Here is a 15,700-nt window from a genome sequence, read left to right on the forward strand (position 1 = left end):
GGAGGCTCAGGTGGCTCTGGGTCCTCCACTACAGGAGGCTTCGGTTCATCCACCACAGATGGTTCAGGATCTTCCTCCACAGGAGGTTCAGGGTCATCTACCACAGGAGGCTCAGGAGGCTCTGGCTCGTCTACTTCAGGTGGTTCAGAGTCCTCCACCACAGCGGGATCAGGATCGTCTACCACGGCGTCAACCACGGGAGCCTCAAGTGGCTCAGGGTCATCCACCACAGATGGTTCAGGGTCATCTACCACAGGTGGTTCAGAATCATCTACCACGGGTGGTTCTGGATCGTCTACCACAGGAGGCTCTGGCTCGTCTACTTCAGGTGGTTCAGGATCTTCCACCACAGGAGGCCCTGGGTCATCCACCACGGGTGGATCAGGATCCTCCACAGCAGGTTCTGGCTCGTCTACTTCAAGCGGATCCGGAGGACCTGGGTCAACAACGTCCTCAGGAGCAGTATCTTCCACCACAAGCGGGTCTGGATCTTCCACGTCTGGTGGCGCCGGTTCTTCCACCTCTGGAGGATCGATATCATCAACATCCGGTAGTTCTGTATCTTCCACTACTGAAGGTTCGACCTCTTCAACCGGTGTTTCATCGACTGGCAGTTCATCAAGCCTGACAACTATCACCACAACATCAACCACGACGACCTCTGCATCATCCACCTCCTCATCGGCTTCATGTGCAACTCCACCAACTGTACAATTTTGTTCTGCAGCTATAAGCAAGTGGATTGTTAGCACTATATCCTGTCCCGACATTCTAGGCTGTACAACTTCTCAGATGCAGGCCTTTTCGAACACAATGTACTCTGACCCTAACGTTCGATCTGTCACGTTCGACTCCAACAACGCCTATGGGTTCGCGTTAACTGCTTCTGGACTACAATCGCAGATAGGATCATTGGGACCACTGGGCCAGATTTGTGCCTCACTTCCTATCACTTCCTCCCAGGTTCAAGATACAACTTGTCCTCCTCCCATCCTTCCTTCGCCCCAATGCAATACTCAGGTCACGTTGTGTGCTGGTATGTCTTTGAACACATTGTTCGTCCAAAACGCTGCAGCTTGCACCACGGGCAGCATCATCCCTTGCTCCAATGATCAGGTTATGGCTTCCGCCGCCCTGTCTTGCTCCACGACCGCAGGTTGTACAGCTTACGGAAGGAATGGAGGACAGCCCATAATTGTTACGACTTTTACAGTAACAGGAATTGAGCAGCAAGTCGCCACCTACGCGGCTAGCAACAGTTGTGGTTCCCTGGGATCTGTCACACTGGTATTGAGTGACGCATCTTGTGGAAGTTCTAGCTCTAGTAGCTCTACTTCGTTGACCACTTCAACGGTTACTTCTGGTTCGAGTACCTCGACTGGAGGTAACCAAGGAACGACTAGCAGTGGCGGAGTCACGACATCTTCGACGAGCAGTTCCTCCGCAGGGTTGTCTTCGTCAACTGGAGCATCCTCCTCAACCGGTGAGTCTACGAGCGCATCATCCGGTGCATCATCTACGGAGACGTCATCCACAGGAATATCCTCCACTGTAGCCTCTTCCACAGGAGTATCTTCCACTGGTGTCTCGTCTGGCTCTTCCTCCGGATCCTCTTCTACGGGCGCTTCTTCTACAAGCTCATCGTCCGGCTCCTCCACCGGTGTTTCTACTGAATCCTCTTCCACAGGAGCATCTTCCACAGGCGCATCATCGACTGGAGCGTCTTCCACTGGCGCCTCGTCTGGCTCTTCCACTGGTGCGTCCTCCACAGGAGCATCTTCCACAGGCGCCTCGTCTGGTTCCTCGACTGGGGCGTCCTCGACTGGAGCGTCCTCGACTGGAGCGTCCTCGACTGGAGCGTCCTCGACTGGCTCTTCCACTGGCGCATCATCGACTGGAGCGTCCTCGACTGGCTCCACAGGAGCGTCCTCCACAGGAGCATCTTCATCGTCTGGCGCGTCATCTTCTAGTGGCTCTTCAACTGGGCTATCGACAAGCGGGGGTCTTTCTTCAACTGGAGGCTCTACGTCGACTAGTGGTGCATCATCCACCACCAGCCTTTCGAGCAGCGCTTCTTCGACTAGCGGAGTCTCTACGGCCAGTTCCGGAACCTCAACAATCTCATCAGCATCGAGCTCCCCAACCACTACCATTTCTGCTACAGGGTCAACATCACTTACCACGACTACTACAACATCGGCTTCTTCCACGACCTCATCGGCATCGTGTGCCACCCCTCCTACAGTTGCTTTTTGTGAAGCACTCGTAAATCAGTGGGTTGTCAAACAGATCTCATGTCCATTAGTGCTCGGTAGCTGCTCGACGGCTCAAATGCAAGCATTTGCAAATACGCTATACTCATACCCTGGTGTACGATCGGTAGCATTCGACAACAACAACGCTTACGGGTTCGCGCTATCGGCATCTTCATTGCAACAACAAGTCAACGGGCTAGCAGGGGTTATAAATACAATCTGTTCGGCGATCGCTCCCACGAAAGTCATCGATATCACATGTGGCCCTCCAACACTTCCTGCGCCGCAATGTAATACGCCCGTCACTTTCTGTGCGGGGATGTCACTAGGCAATGCTGGAGTAACTCAAACCGGCAGCTGTACCACCGGCGGTCTCTTTGGATGTTCCAACGATCAAGTGATGGCTACTGCTCAGGGCATTTGTGCACCTCTTGGATCAGCATGTCAAGCCTATGGTAGAAACGGCGGGCAACCCCTTGTCGTCTCACAATCAGTCAGCGCTCTTGAGCAATACATTGCCAACTATGCTCTAAGCAATAGTTGCAGCGGCGTTGGTTCGACTACTCTTTACCTAAGTGACGTGGGGTGCTCATCATCCTCCAGCTCCAGTTCTTCGTCCAGCTCTTCAGCCCCTTCTACGGCCTCAACTAGCAGCGGCTCGGCACCATCGTCAACTTCAATCATCACCACTACAGTGGCAACAACGTTTACGACGAGTACCACATCTTCGGCATCATCCACCACTACAACTGCTTCATGTGCGACCCCCACTCAAACTATGGCTTTCTGCCAGGCTGCTGTGAGCCAGTGGGTGGTCAAGAGTCTATCCTGCCCACTGGTAGTGGGCAGCTGTACAACTGCGCAGATGCAGGCCATAGCCAATGAGCTTTACACGTATGCCGGAGTGTCTTCGGTGTCGTTTACCAGCACCACAGCCTATGGCTATGCTTTGACAGCGTCTCAGCTTCAGGCTCAAATTTCAGGCTTGGGATCAGCTCTCAACACATTATGCGCGCTAGTCGGTCTCGCTAACACGCCTGTGGCAAACACCGCGTGCCCGGCTCCTGCGCTGCCGACTCCCCAGTGCAACACAGCCGTTGTACTCTGCTCGGGGCTCTCTTTAGCCAATGTTGGTATCAGTAACGGAGGAACATGCACTACGGGCGGCCTTTTTGGATGCAGCACGAGTCAAGTTGTCGCCACTGCACAGCTAACCTGCTCCACTACCCCAGGATGTGTGGCCTATGGAAACAACGGCAACACACCAATCATCGCCACGGAGTCGGTAAGCCAGGTCGAAACATATGTCGCCGACCAGGTAATGAATGGTTCATGCGGCTCATTGGGTTCTACCACTGTCTATCTGACCGATATTGCCTGCAGCTGAGAAAGTACTTGACAGCTGGTGATCACGGGGCGAAGAAGTTATATTTTTCTATTCTCAGACCAGAGGTCGTTTGCGGCCTCTTTTATATTCACTTCACCTTCAGGAGGATTTTGCAATCTGGTTCCCCTTTTTCTTTCCTTACAAGGGGCAGATACTTGCGGGATTTGGGGTTGGGTTTGCCATTTTCTTGAGAAAAGGCAAGATTTATACCCTACTTCCATCGGATTAGACTTCTTATCTTGGATTAGACTTCACTTCTTTGCCTTGATTTAACTCTAGGTGCTCGATAGTCCTAGGTATATTTCATAGCTAATATCATTCCCGTCTTCTTTCAATCATGGGGTCTTGGAACCAGTTGAAATCTTGTCGCAAGAACGAGTACGTACTGCGGCGGATATCCGCAAAAACTGCACCATTTTCAATGCCGATTTTCGACAAGCCTTTGTTGAAAAGAGAACACAGGTCATCCTGGAGCCATAGACACGCGTGGTCGATGGTTGGTGAATTGGCATGATCACATGGTTGTAGGAGGTCATCCAAATACAAATCCTTATTCCGATTTGCCACACACACATTCCCGTGCTTCTTCTCATGTTGTCTGGATATTCGAGACTCCTAGAGGATTTCGTGTTGGGCTGCTTCAGTCTGGAGCGGCACGTGACCTCTCCTGAGTGTCGTGGTTCGGTCAGCCTCCTGCGATCTCGAGTTGACTCTGTCACCTGGCGAGAAACCACGTTCCAAAGGTCCGTGTGCCAGCGCATCCACGGCATGGCTGATCCGCTGAGCGTGAGTGCTGGTTTACTGGCCGTCATCACGGCTGCAATCCAATCTAGCAAAGCCCTCTACGACACAGTTCGGAGTTTCCAAAACCATCGGCGGGCTGTTGTTTGTCTGCTGGATGAATTAGCCGCTCTCAATCAAGTTCTCCAATCTCTACAATCGCTTGTTGTTTCCAATGCGAGCGCGTTCACTTCATTGAAGCTTCCCCTGGAACGATGCAGTCAAGCATGCTCGGACTTTGAGGGGCTGCTGATCAAATGTAGCAAGCACTCGGGAGGTGCTAGAACCAGTTTTAGAGATTGGGCGAGACTGAAATACATGGGGAACGACGTGAACGGCTTCACCAACATGATCGCAGGGTACAAAAGCACCATCTGCATCGCCCTTGCCGATGCAAATCTGTAAGTTCGCGGTCTAAAAGCGTTTCGTAGGCTGACCGTGGTCATAGGCATTCTACTTCTGTCACTTTAAAGGTGCTCAATGAGTATAAAGATTTGGTCCAAAGTACCACCCAAGATCTGGAGGATCATCTCAAGGACATTGACGCAAAACTTCAAAGTCATGCGAGTGACGCCGAACAAGCCTCCGAAACTATGCAGCTCGACATACAGCGGATCAAGAACGAGAAAGGGAACGTTGAAATGTGTCTCCAATTCTGCAACGAAGTACTGTCTCACATCAATGAAATGCACTTTCCGCCGATCGTCGGTCAGGGGAAGGCGACTGAGCGTTCTAGCCCCGTTCTTCAGGCCAGAGACTTCACGCGGGCGGAGACCATAACATTGTCGGGGCTGAGAGTATGTAGCGATGCGCTCTCCGAGACCATCAAACACCTCCACTCTGAGCGAGATTCCAGTAGTTTGGAAAATGATACGGCCGTGGAGGATCCGGGAGCAGGCGTTCAAACGCTCGAAGGCGAGTTCAAGAGCGCCAAAAGGTTACTGGAGATCTGCAACGGTGCAGCTGGAAGGGCCTCAGAGAAGCGTGTACACGTCGTGGAGGATATGAGGGTGGGCCACGATGGGCAACAGCTATTCGTTTCCACCCTTGGTGACCTTTTCGACATTAAAGGAGTCTCTGCAGGAGATCGGGCAATTCAGTTCGTCGGTTCTGTCTCAGACAGAACTCTCCAACAATACTTCACTACTCAAACCCAACGTCACTGAATAATGGATCCAGCAGTTTGTGTATACATGGTAATGCCAAGTTTCAAATAAATGAGCGACTACTACATACTGTCACAATTAATCGGTTTGCGTGCGCCATTCATCCCAATCACCAGCATCAACCCCAGCGTTATTCCTTGCCTATGTCCGCCAACGTCCGTCCCGGCCCGAGTCTCTGTCCAGACCCATGCTTCGCAAATTTGGAGTTGTCATTGCCCGCGGGAGTGCTTGCGCTGGGTTGCCTTTGTTGAAGAATGTCCACGACCTTCAATAGAGTTTCACCCTCCCAATTACCGAAACTCTGCCACCCAAAGTCGTCGCATTCTATGTTTTCTGCGTCAAAGAGCTGGTTCCCTGTATTGACAAGTAGCTGGACGCTACGCTTTCCAGCTTTTATACCGTTGAGTCGATGGGTTGGATAAGCGGATGGATCGATAGGAGCCGACGTTGTTGGGGGAGTGGAGGCGTCTGAAGGTTGCTGCACAACTTCTTTCATGTATTCAGCCATGATGGAGTGGTCTCCGGAGGTTTGGGGCTTCTATGGCAGATCTTGTGTTTGAGTCCTGTACAGTATGTGGTGCAGCACATCCACAGCAGCAGCTTCTCGGAAGTTGTAGATCGTAATCTCCAGGCGGGGATGGATCCAGGCACCCTTTAAGAGTCGCGGCGGCTCCATGGCACCAAATCCATACTAACCAAGATTTGTGATGTGACACGTCACTTCAAATTATAAGCTGGGGGCTTCAGACACAGCCTAAGCTGCATGCACTACTCAGCCACTACATCTGCTGACTGATCATTCTTCTGACCAGGTAACAATTGGTCCTTTGTATCAGCCCAACCAAGCCCGCGCATCGTGTCAGGCTATGATTGAGTACTTCTTCATCATTTAGTAGGTAGTCATGCTTTTTCAGCCCCGACTTCGTTCTTTGCCCCCCCAAATATGTCGAATGAAATTTTACCTGGGATGCTTCCGACCCACGGGCTGTTTTTACCTTTGAGAATCAAACACAGACATAACAAATAAAAGTAGAAAACAAAAAGCATAAAATTCGAAAAGACGAACAATAAACTGAAAGTTTAGCTTTTAAAGAATGAAACTTTACGCATATACAGACGACCAAGTATATATTGCGAAACACACTGAGCATGAAAATTTCGCTATGTAGCTGGCTGGCGCTCAGGACTCTGGTTCGAGCGAGCAAGGGCGTCCAACTGAGGAGAAACAGGTTCGGGGTCACAGGTGCACCGAGCCTCCCCGGATAATGTTGTGCTGTGGATGAATGGACCTATAGTTGGTTGACATGGTGTGAAGTCGCAATTTTTAAACCCTGCCACGCACCCAGGGTTCCAAAACTGTTCTTCGTCACCCTGAAAAGTGGCACTAACCTAACCATAGACACCCCTACCAGTAGCTTTCTTTACCCTGTCGAATATGCTTCCTCCGCAAGACCATGAAAGGCTGCGTACGGAGTACAACCCCGGACAGACCCGGGGCGACGGGACAAGTGCCGGTAGCCTAAAAGTTTGCCCGCGTTCAGACATCGACATGCATGAATCGCAGCATCTTATAAGTTTAAGAAGCCGTACATTTGTTATATTTATATGACTATCCTGGATTCAATTTTAAATTTTCACAGCAAGCATCAAAGAATTACAATTCGCTTAGCTCGTCGCAGAAAAGTCAATAATAAGAGAAAAAAAAACACCCAGTCACAGAGTCAAGTCAATCAACAACCATGGGCTCGATATCCGTCGACCACCACCACCAACAACAACAACCCGTCGGGGTCGTCGCCGACCCTCCACCGTCAACGACAACGACGACATACGCCATCGCCTCGATTCCCGCCGACGGCATCGGCCCCGAAGTCATATCTTCGGGCATCCGGGTGCTCAACACGCTGGCGTCGACATTCTCGCACTTCAGCTTCGCCTTCACACACTTTGACTGGTCGAGCGACACGTACCTGAAGACGGGCAAGTACATTCCCGAGGACGGGCTCTCGGAGCTTCGCAAGCACGACGCCATCCTCTTCGGGGCGGTCGGCGACGTGCGGGTTCCCGACCACGTCTCGCTCTGGGGCCTGCGGCTCGCCATCTGCCAGCCGCTGCAACAGTACGCCAACGTGCGGCCGACGCGGATCCTGCGCGGGGTGACGTCGCCGCTGTCGTCGTGCCAGGGCGGCGCCGCCGCGGCCCGGAAACTCGACTGGGTCATCGTCCGCGAGAACAGCGAGGGCGAGTACGCGGGCCAGGGGGGCCGGTCGCACGTCGGGCAGCCGTGGGAGGTGGCGACCGAGGTGGCGGTGTTCACGCGGCACGGCGCCGAGCGGCTGCTGCGGTTCGCGTACGAGACGGCGCGGTCGCGGCCGCGCCGGAAGCTGACGTTCGTGACCAAGTCCAACGCCCAGCGCAACGGCATGGTCCTGTGGGACGAGGTGCAGGCCCTCGTGGCCCGGGACTACCCGGACGTCGAGACGGACAGGATGCTCGTCGACGCCATGACGTGCCGCATGGCCCTGCAGCCCGAGTCCGTCGACACCGTCGTCGCCACCAACCTGCACGCCGACATCCTGTCGGACCTCGCCGCCGCCCTGGCCGGGAGCATCGGCATCGCCCCGACGAGCAACCTGGACCCCACCAGGCGGAACCCGAGCATGTTCGAGCCCATCCACGGCTCGGCCTGGGACATCGCCGGGAAGGGCGTCGCGAACCCCGTCGGCACCTTCTGGACCTGCGCCGAGATGGTCAGGTGGCTGGGGCAGCACGACGCCGCCGACTTGCTGATGGACGCCGTCGAGAACGTCCTGGACAAAGGCATCAAAACGAGGGATCTGGGAGGGACCGCTGGTACCGACGAAGTCACCGACAACGTGTGCGAGGAGATTGAACGATTGGGGAGAGAAAGGAAGCTCGGGAGGAAAGGCTAACCCATCACTATTGTAAACGAGGATGAGCATGGCTAAGGATGCCTCATAATTGACTGATTCATGCATCATTCGACGAATGTAGAACCAAAAACCAAACCTAGGTAGGCATCAAAACTACCATATCGAGTGTCAGAGTCAACTAAATCATTATTGACAATTACCAGGTGATCTGCCATGTCTGAGAATCCTGCTCAAGACCCTTAGTTGAACTTTTATTCCGAGAACCAATCGTATGTACGATGGTAAGCGATCCCTCAGCCAGCTCTTTGATCCGCGCTCGATACCACATCAGCCAATTCCTATCCATTGCCAAAGACGTTGCCATTTGTACAACCCAAACGTCCATTGACAAGTTAAACAACCCCAGAAAGACAATACGCTCCATCCGCACTCTTCTCAGTAGTGATACCGATGGTACACACCACGACCAATCGCTGGCATATCAGTGCAACATCTCTGGAGAAACTTCTCACCACATTCGCAGATCCATGCACCATGTGGCCAGAGACCATGAGAAGACAGCCCATCAGCCACGTAGAAGCGTTCGTGCGGGCATTCGTCGTCGACAGGATCAGTCAGACGGCCTTTCCAGACGGTGGTAGGAATTTTCGTGTCAACCTCATCTTCTGATTCGGACTCGGCGCCTTCACGAAGGGATTGGTCTTGCTCATCCCCACCTTCACAGTCAAACGGGCCACTTCCGGCTCGTCTCTTCTTGGTAACCGGGCTTTCGTCCTCTTCATCGTCATCTTCGAATAATTCTTCGAACGATCGCTTCGAACTACTCCGGAAGCTGGCTGATCTCGATCCACTGTTTCTATCGACACGGGGGTTCACATACAGCGTTCGGGGTGGAATAGGCCTCATGGGACTAGGCTGTCCTTCGTCATCATCTGAGTCTGTTAGATCAGAAAGGTCTGACTCACTTGTTGGGGACAAGTCTTCCAGAGTTGGGGGAAAAATCAGCCTAAAATCAAATCACCATTAGTCAAAACTCCTGGGAAATGGAAACACATGTGCCACTTACGGCAGCAAATCGGCGTATGCATCCACGTCTCGATCCATGAAGTTGCAAAAGATGATTCTCTCGATACCCGACGCTGCTGGTGTCTTGAGGAAAGCAAGGGTCTCGCGGATCGCTGCAAGGGCTGCAGGCTTGCTTGGGAAACCATAGACTCCACAGGAGATGGCAGGGAAGGCTATCGACTTGCAGTCATTCTGAGCTGCGAGGCGGAAGGCCGTACGGTAGCAGGATCGAAGCAGAGGCTCAGACTTGGTGATGCTGTCAAAAATAGGGCCAACAGCGTGGATGACCTTTTTGCACGGCAGGTTGTAGGCATCGGTAATTTTGGCAGACCCGGTGGCACAGCCATCAAGAGTTGCGCATTCTTTCAGGAGGCCAGGTCCAGCTGCACGGTGGATTGCGCCATCAACACCTCCTCCTCCGAGGAGTCGGCGATTTGCAGCATTGACAATGGCATCGACTTCTAGCAGTGTGATGTCATGCTGTATCAGGCTGATTTTGTCGTTGTATTCTTGGTTTGGGGATGCCAGATCCTCTTCGGCTGACGGTGCGAGGAGTTCTGCGCGATACAGGTCGGAGAGGGTAGGGATACTCTTGAGCGGCAACAGCTTAGAAGATGCCATTGCAGCAGTTTGGAGACGAGTGAGCATGTGTGCAAAGAGGGTTTACGTGTGGCGTTGACAGCAGCGGTCGAAACCTGGAAGAGACAACTTGAGGGGGAATCTAAACTTATACAACAACGAACAATAAGCAAAAACCAATTCACGCCTCAATAGTGTAAATTTCAATACATTCAAGGATTCAATTGATCAATAGACTGAGGCACGGCGAAAAGAGATTGTTAGTGACTGCTCAGAACATTGAAGTCACAGTTGAAGTCTAGGTTTTGCGGGGCACGAATCGATAACGATAAGCTGTGCTCACGTGACTGTGCACGTGAATGGTGGTTCGGAATATTGTTTGTCCGCCGAGGGACGCCGGCTGGGATAAATGCCGACCTCGTCGAAACCATTGACACGACATGGACAACAACAATATACGAGTGGTGGGCAGCCATCGCTGGACGACCTCTTCTAACCATGAATGTGACTGTTCGTGCTGCGGTGGAATCAGACCTCCCACAGGTGCGTCAGATATACGAGTACTACGTGCTTAACACTGTGGTCTCTTTTCTCGTGCAAAAGCCACCGCCTGATTATGTCGCTGAACGTTACCACGATTCAGTGGCTCGGCATTTACCGTATTTGGTGGCTGTTGACGAGGGCGGTACAGTCGTTGGATACTCGTACGCCTCGGCTTTTCGTGGCTTCATGCTGGGCTATGGACATTCTGTGGAGATAAGCCTTTACTGCCACCCCACACACCAGAAGAAAGGCATAGGGAGCAGGATGATCAAGCGGCTGATCGAACTACTTCGGCAGACCAAGCATGTGTCGAAGGAAGTGGGCCACGAAGACCACCCGGTTGAGGTTGACGTCAGAAAGGTCTTTGCTGTCATGGCGATAGATGAAGAAGCTCCTGGCCAGGGCATGGCACTACGAGATTGGTACAAACGATGGGGATTCGAAGAAGTTGGAAGACTCAAGGGTGTAGGGTTCAAGAAGGGAAAAATGTGAGGTTTCCACGGCAAAGGCTGTCGATGATACTGACCGCGTCCACTAGGATTGATACGATGTACCTGGAGTTACATTTGCAGTGATTAGGCAATCCGCCAGACACCCACAGTGCCTCTCCAACGATCCAGGGGGCCGGCCTTAGTGCCTGATACTTTGTCCTCCGTGCTCTGCCGCCTGGCTACAGCTTGCAGAGGGATTGGCAAAGTCCGCCAGTCCGTCCCGAGTCCGATGCAGGATCCCGACAACGAGATAAACCAGGCAGCTGCAAAGAATTTGTCTTACCACAGCGCGAACCTCTCGCAGCGAACCAGGTTTGTATCCTTTACTGACTCCACCGTTGTCCCTCGCGTATTGTTTTTGACCTGCATCTTGACGACAGCAACCTCCATTGGAGTTGATCTTGGAGCTAAGTCCAACCTGACTTGGCACTACAATTTATAGCGACGAGCAAGTTGGTGAGGTGCCGAATATTCTTGCTGCTATGATCCTTTATTCCCGGCACAAGGCAACCAGATGCTCCTGAAACTTCTCCTTGGGCTCGCCGTCTGATTGGCTGATGACCCCTGCCGATTACCCTTTTGGGAATGAGGCAGCTAGGCCTTATGGTTGCCTGCATCCTTGTCCATCTATTTAAACCCCCTACATTTCCTCCCATCCCACATCACTTCTCTGTTCCTCTTCTATCACTGTTTCCGGATATCCTCCAGCAAACACAGCACCATGCAGTCTCGATGTGGCTGTTGGTATCTATACTCACTGCCGGCGTCCCAACCGTACTACGACTCCCCTCCTCAGAAGCAGTACCTTCCACAAGTTGAGTTGTCTACCTCCACAGATATTCTAGCCATTACTTCACGAACCACACTCAAACAAATATTTGTCAATGATCGAAACGACAAGCTCGATGAGGTACAATATACCTTCCCACTGTACGATGGAGTCAGTGTCGTTGAGTTTACCTGCATAGTCGGCTCCAAGACTTTGGTCGGAGTAGTCAAGGAGAAACAGCAAGCGAAGGTAGAGTACGACGAAGCAGTTGCTCGTGGCGAGACGGCAGGGTTGTTTCAACAATTGCCGGAGGCATCTGATGTCTTCACCACCACAATTGGGAACGTGCCACCTAACGAAAAGATCTACGTGGAGATCGTCTACCTCGGAGAACTCAAGTACGACGCCGAAACAGGTGGCTCACGTTTCACCATTCCGACTACCATTGCACCACGCTATGGATCGGTGTCGACTGAATCAGGAGAAGCGCTGACTGAACAATCCGCAAATGCCAAAGGCGGTATTTCCATTCTGGTGAATGTTACCCTTGAAGACGGTTCTACTGTACGAGGTCTGCAATCACCAAGCCACCCAATCGCCGTGACCATGGGTCGGACCAGTCTCATGGACGATGATGCTTTCCAAACCAACAACGCATCAGCGACATTGACGCTCGGTACAACTGAGCTAGACAAGGACTTCATCATTGTCGTGCTTGCCAAAGACACCGAAAACCCACGTGCACTGCTTGAGACACATCCCTTGCTTCCCAACCAACGCGCAATAATGACAACCCTCGTGCCCAAATTCAGTTTACCAAACATCTCGCCTGAAATTGTGTTTGTGGTTGACAGAAGTGGTAGCATGTCTGACAAGATTCCACTCCTTGTCTCCGCCTTGAAGATATTTTTACGGTCTCTTCCTGTCGGGGTCAAGTTCAACATCTGCTCTTTTGGTTCCCGATACTCCTTCCTCTTCGACAAGAGTCAGACCTACGATCAGTCGACTCTGAAGGAGGCTCTTAAGCACATCGACGGTTTCAGTGCCAATTATGGTGGCACCGAGATGTTGAATCCTTTGAAAGAGACTGTCAAGAATCGATATGAAGATCTTCCTCTCGAAGTGATGGTTCTGACCGACGGCGAGATCTGGAATCAGAACGAGCTGTTCGCCTTCCTGAACGAAACGAAAAATGCACGTTTCTTCTCCTTGGGTATTGGGCACGGTGCATCGTCTGCTCTCGTCGAAGGCATCGCACGCGCAGGCAACGGCTTCGCTCAGTTCGTGGGCAACAACGAGAAGATGGACAAGCGTGTTGTTCGCATGCTCAAGGGAGCCTTGACCCCGCACGTCACAGACTATACCCTTGCCGTCACATACGACGAAGACTCGATCTCCCAAGATGATGATTTTGAGATGGTCGAGGCTACCGACAAACCGGCTACAACAGTGGTAACGGACCTGCAGAAACCCGCGGAGAAGAAGACAATCTCTCTTTTCGACACAGACGCGCCGGAAGAACCCACCAATCCTCCAACCGGTCGCTATGATAGTCTACCTGAGGTTCCGAGCCCCAAAGTGTTGCAGACACCACACAAGATACCAGCCTTGTTCCCCTTCAACCGCACGACGGTCTACCTCCTAGTCGGCCCTGGTGCTCCTCATAAGGTCCCCAAAGCAGTCACTCTGCGAGGGACCTGCGAGCATGGACCACTGGAGCTTCAAATCCCTATTCAGGATGTCGGGGTGGGTAAGACAATCCACCAACTTGCTGCGAAGAAAGCAACTCAAGAACTCGAAGAGGGTCGTGGCTGGATCACAGAAGTGCGTAACCGTCTCGGCCAACCTCTCAAATCCGCCCACAGAGGCAAATGGGATCTCATTGTTGAACGAGAGGCCGTCAGACTTGGTACCCAGTTCCAAGTCGCTGGAAAATGGTGCTCATTTATTGCTGTGGAGACAAATGGTACCGCCGACAATACAAACGAAGGTAACCTTCCGTCGCGTTCCTTATTGAGTAAGTCCCGACCCATTGATACCCCAAAGAGTGCCTCCACTATGCTATTCGCGGCTCGTGCAACAACGACCTTTGCTGCCCCCACGATGAAGGCGACTTCTGCTCCATACTCAGGCTTCGGTTCGAACTCGCTGGCTTCCACCTTCTCTTCTGGTGCTTATCTCGGGGGCTTTGGCTCCCAAAATCCCCGGAACTCACAACGTGGCGGGCTATTCTCTAGCACCTCTGGTCTCTTCGGGAGCACTGACACTCGAACCCCAACTCTCTCGGACTCTGCTCCCCCACAAAGTGGGCTCTGCTCTGGCACCACTGGCCTCTTTGGAATCGCTCAATCTCTAAACAACTTGGACTTAACAACCTCAGACTTACAAGCACGTCGATTCTCCCGCGGCACTGAATTGTTCGGCGACTCGGCCGCCGGGATGAACACGATGCAGCACTACTCGAATGAAATGATGGCAGCAGCCTCATGTCCACTACCTGATGAATCGGACGGAGACCTTGGCCAGAGCGGGGGCAGCAGCGGCAGTGGCATTGTTTCTGGCCCGAATTCTTTCTTTTCACCTTCATCATCCCCAAACATGTCTCTTTGTGTCCGTGATACTGACGCTGCAGGTGCAGGTGCGCCGGAGCCCGTCGACAGGAGGCAAAAGAGGCCAGGCGGGCCCCTCCCGGCTCCACCTCCAGCAGCGTTTCAACAAGTTCAAATGCTGCACCAGCAACCCGGCCCCAGGGCACGTAGGAGGTTCCAACCAATGCACAGGTCAGGTCTCAGAGACAGAGAGTTAGCTCCGATAAATCACGGCACCTCCGCGCCGACAAACACGGTCGATATGTGCATGTCAAGTTTTGCCGGACCACCGGCACCCGGTGGGAGTGGGGGAGCTGGAGTTGCACTCTTCAGCCAGAGGGCATACAAGTTCGCTGGCGGCGTGGCTCCACGCAGACAGTTAGGTGCGAAATCGTATCGCAAGTCCGCGCCGACGGCTAAGAAGAAGACCGCGTCCGTCGCCGACGTCGATATGGAGGAAGAAAAAGAGGATGAGGAAGAAGAAGGAGGAGAAGAAGAGGAAGAGCAGCTATCGGACGAACAGAAGATGCACAAGATTATCAACCTGCAGGAATTCGACGGATCGTGGACCCTTTCAGACCCGTTGTTGGCCCTGCTGGGTGTGACGGCCGACGACGTCGAGAGCGTCACCGTCAAGGTGTCCGCGGATGACACGTCTGTCGCCGCGACAGCCCTGGCGACGGCGTGGCTCAGATCCAAGGTCCCCGACGAAAAGGACGTGTGGGAAATGGTCGTCGACAAGGCAACAGGTTGGCTCGAGACCAAGGTCGGTGGCGGGAAGGACAGGGCGGACGAGATCATGAGTGAGGCTACAATGCTTTTCGTGGAGTACGACTAGTTAGGTCTAGCCGTGGCTCCAGTCCAGGGTCCGTCGTCCGTCAGATAACGCATTCGTGGTTCGTGGGATCAGAGTCGAGTGGTGCGAGTACCCACAGTAGGTACCTACCTATTCTCTCGCTTTTGGTTTTGCATTCGTACAAAATTCCAGACAGGAAAAAAAAAGAGAGATAATGAATCACGAATCACGAACGGAGCTCGGCTCAGACAGATGGCAAAATCAAATCAACACAAGCAGCCAAACAACCAAACAACCCATTTCCCACGTCAGTATTAGGTACCTCACCATTACCATTATGAGTCAATGTCACTATCGCGGCGATACTACCTAATCATACCAACAAAT

The 15,700-nt window shown here is 52.7% G+C and overlaps 9 protein-coding genes across 9 annotated transcripts in view; 6 read left to right on the plus strand and 3 right to left on the minus strand.

Annotated features, from left to right (window-relative positions):
* Positions 1–775, plus strand: part of PV08_07443 (uncharacterized protein) — a gene marked incomplete at both ends in the record, with an annotated part of 3,044 nt that extends 2,269 nt beyond the window's left edge. The window contains 2 exons of the mRNA XM_016381773.1: positions 83–577; positions 750–775. Of these exons, the coding sequence (XP_016234875.1) occupies positions 83–577; positions 750–775 (521 nt within the window). The remainder of the gene's footprint in view (positions 1–82; positions 578–749) is intronic.
* Positions 776–1,241: 466 nt separating this feature from the next.
* On the minus strand, positions 1,242–2,153 carry PV08_07444 (uncharacterized protein; the record flags this gene model as incomplete). The annotated part of the gene is made up of 1 exon (XM_016381774.1): positions 1,242–2,153. One exon carries the CDS (start codon positions 2,151–2,153, stop codon positions 1,242–1,244), a length of 912 nt encoding a protein of 303 aa, XP_016234876.1.
* A 178-nt stretch (positions 2,154–2,331) lies between these two features.
* Positions 2,332–3,642, plus strand: PV08_07445 (uncharacterized protein; the record flags this gene model as incomplete). The annotated part of the gene is made up of 1 exon (XM_016381775.1): positions 2,332–3,642. The coding sequence occupies one exon, from the start codon at positions 2,332–2,334 to the stop codon at positions 3,640–3,642; it is 1,311 nt and encodes a 436-aa protein (XP_016234877.1).
* A 768-nt stretch (positions 3,643–4,410) lies between these two features.
* Positions 4,411–5,588, plus strand: PV08_07446 (uncharacterized protein; the record flags this gene model as incomplete). The annotated part of the gene is made up of 2 exons (XM_016381776.1): positions 4,411–4,823; positions 4,871–5,588. 2 exons carry the CDS (start codon positions 4,411–4,413, stop codon positions 5,586–5,588), a joined length of 1,131 nt encoding a protein of 376 aa, XP_016234878.1.
* Positions 5,589–5,718: 130 nt separating this feature from the next.
* Positions 5,719–6,096, minus strand: PV08_07447 (uncharacterized protein; the record flags this gene model as incomplete). The annotated part of the gene is made up of 1 exon (XM_016381777.1): positions 5,719–6,096. The coding sequence occupies one exon, from the start codon at positions 6,094–6,096 to the stop codon at positions 5,719–5,721; it is 378 nt and encodes a 125-aa protein (XP_016234879.1).
* A 1,231-nt stretch (positions 6,097–7,327) lies between these two features.
* On the plus strand, positions 7,328–8,521 carry PV08_07448 (tartrate dehydrogenase; the record flags this gene model as incomplete). The annotated part of the gene is made up of 1 exon (XM_016381778.1): positions 7,328–8,521. The coding sequence occupies one exon, from the start codon at positions 7,328–7,330 to the stop codon at positions 8,519–8,521; it is 1,194 nt and encodes a 397-aa protein (XP_016234880.1).
* Positions 8,522–8,917: 396 nt separating this feature from the next.
* On the minus strand, positions 8,918–10,168 carry PV08_07449 (uncharacterized protein; the record flags this gene model as incomplete). Its single annotated transcript, XM_016381779.1, has 2 exons — positions 8,918–9,488; positions 9,549–10,168. 2 exons carry the CDS (start codon positions 10,166–10,168, stop codon positions 8,918–8,920), a joined length of 1,191 nt encoding a protein of 396 aa, XP_016234881.1.
* A 456-nt stretch (positions 10,169–10,624) lies between these two features.
* On the plus strand, positions 10,625–11,161 carry PV08_07450 (uncharacterized protein; the record flags this gene model as incomplete). The annotated part of the gene is made up of 1 exon (XM_016381780.1): positions 10,625–11,161. One exon carries the CDS (start codon positions 10,625–10,627, stop codon positions 11,159–11,161), a length of 537 nt encoding a protein of 178 aa, XP_016234882.1.
* A 720-nt stretch (positions 11,162–11,881) lies between these two features.
* Positions 11,882–15,355, plus strand: PV08_07451 (uncharacterized protein; the record flags this gene model as incomplete). The annotated part of the gene is made up of 1 exon (XM_016381781.1): positions 11,882–15,355. The coding sequence occupies one exon, from the start codon at positions 11,882–11,884 to the stop codon at positions 15,353–15,355; it is 3,474 nt and encodes a 1,157-aa protein (XP_016234883.1).
* Between the last annotated feature and the right edge of the window lie 345 nt (positions 15,356–15,700).

This window comes from Exophiala spinifera, assembly GCF_000836115.1.
Source record: "Exophiala spinifera strain CBS 89968 unplaced genomic scaffold supercont1.5, whole genome shotgun sequence".
Lineage (NCBI taxonomy): Eukaryota > Fungi > Ascomycota > Eurotiomycetes > Chaetothyriales > Herpotrichiellaceae > Exophiala > Exophiala spinifera.